The sequence below is a fragment of the Protopterus annectens genome, chromosome 3.part1 (genome assembly GCF_019279795.1).
Source record: "Protopterus annectens isolate FY-2018-M chromosome 3.part1, PAN1.0, whole genome shotgun sequence".
Taxonomy (NCBI): Eukaryota; Metazoa; Chordata; order Ceratodontiformes; family Protopteridae; genus Protopterus; species Protopterus annectens.
In genome coordinates, this window is record NC_056732.1 from 517,601,864 (window position 1) to 517,611,230 (window position 9,367).

Below are 9,367 nucleotides of genomic sequence, written 5' to 3' on the forward strand. Positions count from 1 at the left end.
ATGATCTCAGTTATCGCTACAGTGCCATCAAAATTTCATACTCCCATCACCCACAGTAATGTCAACTCATGCTTGCTCACCTTTCTGTAAAAACATTAATTTTTGATTGAAAAGTATATTCGTTGCTGGTCTCATAATGACTCTTGCTAGTTACCATGAATTATCTTGTGGTACAACTGAGAAAGATCTATCTAACTGATAAACAGTGAAGTTACCAAAATTCAAATAAATAAATGTTTATATAACTGGATAAATGGCAGTTTAATAATGAAATTGCTGCTCGCATAAGGCATTCTTTCATTCAGCACTTAGTTCAGTTATCTACAAGTAGCAGTCTGCATGCCTTGGAGGTACATTTTAACCACAGGGCCATGGTTGATGCATTCAGAGTCAGTGAAAAATAAGGTCAAATGGAGTTAGAATTCTGATTGCATAAGTATGGAGGTATGATTAAGAAGTTCCTTAAAAAAATAGTATATTTAGGGAATTAATCTAAATTAATGCAAAATGTTGCCAACTGAATATCTGTTTTGGGGTCACATATTCAGCCCCAAAATTGAATTATGAATTAAATACTATCACTCTAGTTTCATTAGAAGGAAGCATAGGATCTCGGCTTACACATTTAAAAAATGACAGCATCTCTTTTCTTATGTGTATGTAACTACATTATACTGCTTCAGGCATTAAAGTGCGAATGCTGTTCAAAAGAATTAGTCTTTTAGTTAAGACTACAGAGAACATGTGTAAAAAGCAACTGTTAATTCATAAAATGAAGTAAACAATGTCCATTCCCTCACCTCAGCAGTTGCCATATTCATGAAAACTTGTAGAGCTGTCTCTATATTTTGTTTGTCTTTAGTTGCCATTAGACAAATGTTCTTTAGCAGTAAAAGTTGATCCTGCTGCTGCTTTGAACGGGGGTAGAATTCCTTCAAAAGTTTCTGTGCAGTCTTTACAGCTAATTGCTCAGACTCATAGCGCTCTGCTGAAAAATTGCTAAGAAAGGAACATAAAAGAGAATTGCATAATGAAGGATTGTTGAAACTGTTCATTTCTAAGATGCCTTTAAAATTCATTACATTTTGGCTTTCTATTTAAAACAACCAACACTAAATCATTTGTAGTATTGGCGACAAGTTGCGAAGAGCTCTGTCATTTTAACATCACTGAACTAGCAGCAGTGGCAGCAACTACAGATATTAGGCTCTCAGAATGGATTGTGACCTACATCCCAGAAAGATGGGAAACATAACTGGAAGTGAAATCATAGAATAGGACCTGAATTACAGCAAAAATAAAGGACATGCACACACACACACACACACACACACACACACACACACACAATACACATGCAGACAGAAAAGAGAATTTGTGATGTGTTTTAGACTACATGTCCTAAAATTATACTTCAGTGAAGAATTACTAAAGGAAGTAGATACAAAAGGCTAAATTCCAAAAGCATAATGATATACTCACCAAGACAAAATCCCCCTCAATACACATAGGCATTGAGGTAAAGAACTTATATTTCATGTAGCAGCAGTATCCACTATGCAAAGTACTCAGAATGTGATTCCAACACTGTTACGGAACTACATTATGTTTGTAAGGCATAATTTGATTCCAGCTGATGAAGACCTGACCTGGACTGAGCACAGATGTAAAGACATGCATGAGGGAGGTGATATAGGAATTGCACAACACTATGGAACATGATGTAGCAGAGCATGTTATAGTCGGCAAAGAAAGGGAACTGAAATCAGATTAAATCAGTGACCATAAGGGGAAACCACAGTAGCTGAAACAATTCACTTAAATACATGTATTTACATTTTTTGATAGGAGAGAGCATCCATGCAGTAATCACTATAGCCCATTACTACTCACGACAGCAACAGAGATCAATATACAAAAACAGCAACTGCGCAGCTGCACCTCATCATACCATACATTGACTATCACATAACTAAGTAGGACATTTAGTTTGCAGTTGTTGGAATGTAGTATACAGTGGATATAAAAAGTGTACACACCCCTGTTAAAATGCCAGGTTTTTGTGATGTAAAAAATGAGACCACAATAAATCATTTCAAAACTTTTCCCACCTTTAATGTGACCTATAACCTGAACAATTCAATTGAAAAAACAAATAAATCTGTTAGGGGAAAAAATATAAAAAATAAAACATGTACAAAAAGCTGGTTGCATAAGTGTGCACACCCTTAAACTAATACTTTGTTGAAGCACCTTTTGATTTAATTACAGCATTCAGTCTTCTTGGGTAGGAGTCTATCAGCAAGGCACATCTTGACTTGGCAATATTTACCCACTCTTCCTTGCAAAAGCGCTCCAAATCTGTCAGATTGCAAGGCCATCTCTTGTGCACAGCCCTCTTCAAGTCATCCCACAGATTTTCTATTGGATTTAGGTCTGGGCACTGGCTGGGCCATTCAAAAACTTTAATTTTCTTCTGGTGAAGCCATTCTTTTGTTGATTTGGATGGATGGTTGGAGTCATTGTCATATTGAAAGGTGAAATTCCTCTTCATCTTCAGGTTTCTAGTAGACACCTGAAGGTTTTGGGCCAAAAGTGACTGGTATTTGGAACTGTTCTTAATTCCCTCCACCTTGACTAAAGCCCCAGTTCCAGCTGAAGAAAAGCAACCCCAAAGCATGATACTGCCACCACCATGCTTCGCTGTGGAGATGGTGTTCTTTTGGTGACGCAAAGTGTTGTTTTTGCACCAAAAGTACCTTTTGGAATTGTGGCCAAAATGTTCAACCTTGATCTCATCAGACCATAACACATTTTCCCACATGCTTTTGGGAGATGATGTATTGTTTGGCAAATTTTAGCTGGGCCTGAATGTTTTTCTGTTTAGGAGAAAGCTTCCGTTTTGCAACCCTACCCCATAGTCCAGACATATGAAGAATATGGGAGACTGTTGTCACATGTAGTACACAACCAGTACTTGCCAGAAATTTCTGCACCTCTTTCAGTGTTGCTGTGGGCCTCTTGGCAGCCTCCCTGACCAGTTTTCATCTTGTCTTTTCATCAAGTTTGGAGGTACGTCCAGTTCTTTGCAATGCCACTGTTGTCCCATATTTTTTCCACTTTTTGATGACTGTCTTCACTGTGTTCCATGGTATATCCAATGCTGTGGAAATTTTTTTGTTCCCCTCTCCTGACTGATAACTTTCAACAATGAAATCCCTTTGATGATTTGTAAGCTTTCTGCAAACCATGGCTTTTGCTGTAGCAGGCAATTGAGTAAATGTCAGGAAAATCCTACTAGGACAGCTGTTTATTTGGGGTTAATCAGAGTCTCTTTAATTGATGGCAGACTGAATGCTGTAATTAAATGAAAAGGTGCTTTAACATAGTATTAGTTTAAGGATGTACACACTTATGCAACCAGCTTATTGCATTTTTTAAATTTTTTTATTATGTTTTCTCTTAGCAGATTTCTTTGTTTTTCAATTGAATTGTACAGTTTATAGGTCACATTAAAGGTGGGAAAAGTTTTGAAATGATTTATTGTGGTCTGATGTTTTTTATATCACAAAAACCTGGCATTTTAACAGAGGTGTGTACACTTTTATATCCACTATATATATCTCCCAAAACATTTACACACGTGAGTACTATGCAAAACCAGTGGCATGGTGGGATAAGCAGTGGTCATCCAGGTATCAGCCGGCAAGATCTGCCAGTCTGTACTTAACTTCACTTAAAGCATTACATGTACTACAATTGTTTTTATATCAGGAGTGGTGGTGGGACCATTCCAAAAGTCTTGATTGCTTCTCTACGTGTATATGTTATTAAAAAAAAGTGCATAATATATTTTTGAAATTACCAATGTTTGGTGACTCTTGCAAGCTCATGGTAAGTGCCTTACCCCAAATGTAAAATGTTTTTTAATCCAGTGGAGAGTTTCATACGGGTGACAGTGAGAAATGCTAAAAAACAGCACAAGCAGAAAGGAAAATGCATGATATGTAATACTGTAAGGCAAGGTCATAAGAATTTCTTTTTTTTCTATTTCTTTCTGTCCTTCCTTCTGTTCTTTATTTTTTGCCACTCTATTCTTACATGAAACATGTCCTGAAAAAATACACACTAGATATGCAAAATATATCATACTCAGAGTTCCCTGCTTATGGTGTGGGGAGTAAACTGTGCAATACAATTTGTCTACACCTTTCATGTTTTTATTTTATTATTTTTATTTTCAGTTTATTAGATTTTTTCCCTGTATTATACTCTTTGCTACTTTCAATAGTTTCAATGTAAATGCTTTCTTAACACAAACATAACCTTATTTACTGGACACCTCCACACATGATGACCCTACCTCATCATATAGCCCATAATTCATTTACTTTCCGCTTTCCTTTCCCCTCCCTTACATCTCCTTAAACTTGTCTGCACTCCTCAATGCAATTACATCCCTCTACCTATTTGTTTTCTAGTTTGTATTCTACACCTCTCTAGTGCCCAAATCCTAACTATTCTCCATGCATTCCTCATCCTAAACTTGTGACTGTGACCATTCATTGGAACTTGTAATATTTTGTAAATGGTTTATGTGATAGAATCAAGCATTTCTAATTGAATTATAATGTCTATTATTTTTTATTTTATCTTTATCTAATCTAACTAAATAACTTATGTCATTCCTTACATACTAATGTTTACTATACTGTATAACACCAGGCTGAACCTGAAATGGTTCATTCAGATCAGTGCTCTATTCTGATCAACAAACAAATAAGCAAACAAAATAACAAATAAAATAGACTGCCTGGTTGACAGCTAAGTAGTTTGTTCATGAGACTGCAAGGTCAAGGAACTATACATTTATTCAATGCCTGCTCTAATGTTATAAGGGAAACGTGTTATCTGCAATAGCTGCATCTCAGTACTGAGATCTTTAGCTAAGACTAGTAATATGTGGTTAAGGAAAGTGCTATGTACTTCTTTGGTCATATACCTACGCACATACTCTCACATACACATATTGAATATTGTGAAATGAGATGCCAGACTGTCGGGTATGCAGAAAACCTGATTGCTGTAAAGGTAGCTGCAGAGTTCCCCCGAAAAGTGGTGAAGCCATGAGTCATATAACAATTTTTCTAATCTTACCATACCAGATACTATGCCAATAATTCATGTTTTAACATAATTTTAATAAGGTTATACTGTTTTTCCTGGTTGTTTCTATTTTGCAGTTCCAGGCAAACCTTTTACTGCAGCAAGGCAGAGGAGCATCAGGAATCAGTATTGTTCATTTCTGGGAACAGACCACATCACTCTGCAATATTTTATTTTATTTTATTTATTTTATTTTACATTTGTTAACCGGGATGGTCCGACTGGATACATGTCCTTTTTCAGCGGAGGCCCGGGGAGAAAAGCTCCAACAGAGTTACATTGATAATTAGGTACAGTAAATGAGCTGAAAGAACTTAACAAAAACATAGGCTATTTACATACAAGTACAAGACTGCCATTACTATTTCTGAGATTACTACAAATGTAACATTAATAACATATTAGCAAGGACAGTAGGCAGTATAATGACATAGAGTTAGACAGGATACATATTTCTTTATCACAGTATACAAAGTACTTATCATCTTAGCTAGTTGTTTATGTTTTAGTTAATGGCACAGAGCTAGTCTGGGTTTGAGCAAGGACATAGCCAGTGTGACTTGAAGTGGAGTTTTAGACTATTTTTGAATTGACTTAGAGAAGTTGCAAGCGTGATGTTATTTGGGAGAGAGTTCCATATTTTACCAGTGGTGTTAGCAAACAGCGCGTCACCACCTAGGTTGAGAGATTTAGTTGTTTTGACAAGGAGTCTGTTTGCTGAGCGAAGGCAGCTTAGATTGGAGTAGGGAGTCATTAAGTTTTTTAGTGCTGGGGTATTCTCAGGTTGTTTAAGGATTTTGAAGGCCTCTATGAGTTGGGACTGATGAAGAAGGTGTGGGAATTCTATCCATCCAAGCTTTTTCAGGTTAGTACAGTGGTATGTTCTGTAGGGTAGGCCTGTAATGAACCTGGCAATGTGATTATAGCAGGATGAGAGCTTGGCCAGATCAGATTTGTTAAGGTGAGTGAGGACAGGAGAGGCATATAGTAGGGTAGAGAGAAGGTGTGAACGGGCTGTGGCTGCCCTGGCATTCGAGGTAAGGAAGGCTTTAATTCTATATAGGGTCCCAAGTTTCTTGTTGACTGACTTAATGGCTTGGTTGATATGTATATCAAATCTGAGTTTATTGTCAATGTTTACTCCTAATAGCTTTGTATAGGTGTCTGGGGAGATGATGGTCCCATTATTGGATTTTGTAGTGAAGTTTTCAGTCGGAGATCTATTGGTTGGGTAGAAGAGAAGTAACTTTGTTTTGTTTGGATTTAAGATCAGGAGATGGTTGGCAAGCCAGTTTTCGACTTTGGTGAAGCTATGTTGGGTGGTAGTTAGTAGATTTGCAAGAGAGGCATTGGAACATATTATAGTCGAGTCATCTGCATATTGAATGCAGGTGGCTTCAGGGATGACTGGATGTCGTTTATGAAGACTGAAAAGAGGAGAGGTCCTAATATGGAACCTTGAGGAACTCCTATGGTATTTGGTAGTAGGCAGGAGAGCTTGTTTTGCCACATTACTGCTTCTTGTCTCCCAGTGAGGTAAGCTTGAAACCAGTCAAGGGCTGGAGTATCTAGATACAGGGTTTTTAAAGTATATAGAAGTAACTGATGGTTTACCATATCAAAGGCTTTCGATAGGTCCAGGAAGAGAGCGGAGGATATTTTTTTATTATTCCGGTTAAGATTAATGTTTTCAGTAAAAGAGAGGAGGGCAGTGGTTGGACTATGATGGGGTCTGAATCCATGTTGAGAGTCTGTGAGTAGTTTATTTTGGGTTAGATAGAGCATTAGTTGGTTGTGCATGCACTTTTCCATAATTTTGGCAAGTGGTGATAGTATGGCTATAGGTCTATAGTTGGATAGTTCTGTGGATGAACCTCCTTTGTGGAGTGGAATAACATAGGATATTTTCCAAATTGAGGGGATTGAGGCCTCGGTTATGGTTCTGTTAATTAGGATTGAGATAGGGTAGGCTATGACATCTGCAGCAATTTGCAGGTATTCAGCCGGCAGAAGATCGGCTGAAAGGGTGGTTGGCTTCAGTTTTTTCAAAAGGGATTTGATAAAGGATGTGGACACTGGCTGGAAGTTAAAAGAGACTGGTGAGTTGGGTATAGTGTTTGTAGAAGTGTGGGGAGGAGAAAGTTGGTTAGCTAATGACTGGATGGTTTCTGTGAAGAAAGTATTGAATGAATTGGCTATATCTTCTTGGCTCTTGTCAGATAATGTTCCTGGGGTCGGAGTAGTGGATTTGCCTGGTTGGAGAAGTTTATTTATGCCTGCCCAGTACTTTTGAGGGTTGTTCTGATGTTTATGTTGCAGATTGTAGAAGTATTTTTTCTTATCTAGTATGATGGCTTTTTAGTCTCATTTCTTAGTTGTTGGAATTTGATACGATCTAGGGGTAGTTTGGTAGTGCGCCATTTATCCCACGCTTTGTCTCTAGTTGTTATTTTGGTTTTGGTGTCTGTTGTTAGCCAGGGTGCTAGTTGAGTTTTAAATCTTATTGAGCGTTTAGGGGCATGCGAGTCAAGTATAGTAAGGAATGAATTGTTAAATGATGACACTGCCTCATCAAGGGGAAGGAACTTTAGTTTTGTCCAGTTACATGATTTGAGTTCAAATTGAAATTTAGTTCAATAAGAGTAAACAATAAAAGTTTATATGAGGTAAGGATTTTTCTAACTCTTTTTCAGAATGGATGTTTTTTTCCCTGATTGTTCTGTGATTTTTTTTTTGATTCACTGGGTTTCATTATAGCCTGTTTTGACTGGTTGAAGGCATAATAAATAAGCAAGGCAAGGAAAGTAACGCACTCAGAGAAAGTAACGTCCTCTACCTTAAACAGGTGTGTTTTTTAAACTAAAAAAAGGAATGTACTTTCATTTAAATGGACATTGAAAGGGACAGATGGAGAGAAAAACACTCGAGCAACAAAGTTCCTCTAACTTAAACGGACATAGGGAGGGGAAAGTATGAAAGGGGAACAACACTCACACTCAGAAAATCATCCTTTAACTAAAACAGACATAAAAAGGGTAAAGAATTTGCTAAACTAAGTTCTATAGAAAAACTTGAGAAAGAAAGTAGTAAAAATATATAATAAATTGTCACTTAGCCCAGAGCTTCTTGAGAGAACCACATCTTTCCCTGAGTGGCAAATGGGAACTGGGGGAGTTAGGGAACTGCATTGTGGGTAAGATAGAATGTCCACGTGCTTTGCTGAAGGCCTCAAGCTTTTGTAAAAGGTCAAGATGGATCTGATGGAGTGGATCTGACACACAAGTGAGAATAAAGGCAAGACTGACATCACATCAGCTGTTCCCATGGTAGCCATACTGCTCTGTCTGCTGCCTTGTCAAACTCCGTTGAACAAACATAGCTTCTTTCAATTGTGCCAATTTTGTGTATCTTTCTGTCTCACTAAAATAAAGGCAGTGATACAGAAGTGCTTGACTATTAACAACTAACTTCTTTGTGTGGCTGCTTCTGTGCAGTCACATCTGTCTGGCAACCGGTTTCCTGTAGACATAAGTATGCAATGTTCCATCATGTCCAGTAACCTTAGTAACAAGGGATGTTACACTTGATATTGGGTACTGTATCGAGAGTTTAACAGAAGGGCCGATTCTGTTGAGTCTTTAATAGAATTGTAACCTAATATTCTCTTAGTAGCCCCTGCCATTTTCTTCACACTTCACTTTAACATGACCTGAACATTATTGCAAATAGACATTTTCTGTTATCCAAAACATCTGTCTCACAAAGATTGTTTGTTTCTACAGACTAATACATTACAAGTTAGAATTTCTTATTTTCCATCTCTGAATATTACTAATAATTATCGCCATTACCAACCCCCTTTTCCCATTTTCTGCAATATATCAGGGTGCCAAATTAACTGTTGCCATCTCTGTCACTCTGAGTTCGATGCCATTCTTGCCTAACTATCACAGGTCTTCTCTCATGCAATCCAGCCATCTCTTTTCTGGACATCCTTGTTTCCTCTTGCCTTCCTTATGTCTTTCCCAAATCTTCTTCATCAGATTATCTTTGGATTTCCAGCACATGTGCCTAAACCACATCAGTCTATTTTTTGACCTTCCGTGCAACTGGAGCTACTTTGGCTATTGCACTGATGACCTTATTTCTTCACATGTTCCACAGTGTGCATCGTACCACACATCTCAGGCTCTTCATCTTC

The 9,367-nt window shown here is 37.6% G+C and overlaps 1 protein-coding gene across 1 annotated transcript in view; it reads right to left on the reverse strand.

Annotated features, from left to right (window-relative positions):
- LOC122798197 (tetratricopeptide repeat protein 21B-like) overlaps positions 1 to 9,367 on the reverse strand; it is a 1,733,894-nt gene that overhangs the window by 148,986 nt on the left and 1,575,541 nt on the right. Inside the window, exon 25 of the mRNA XM_044066946.1 lies at positions 801 to 999. Within this exon, the coding sequence (XP_043922881.1) occupies positions 801 to 999 (199 nt within the window). The remainder of the gene's footprint in view (positions 1 to 800; positions 1,000 to 9,367) is intronic.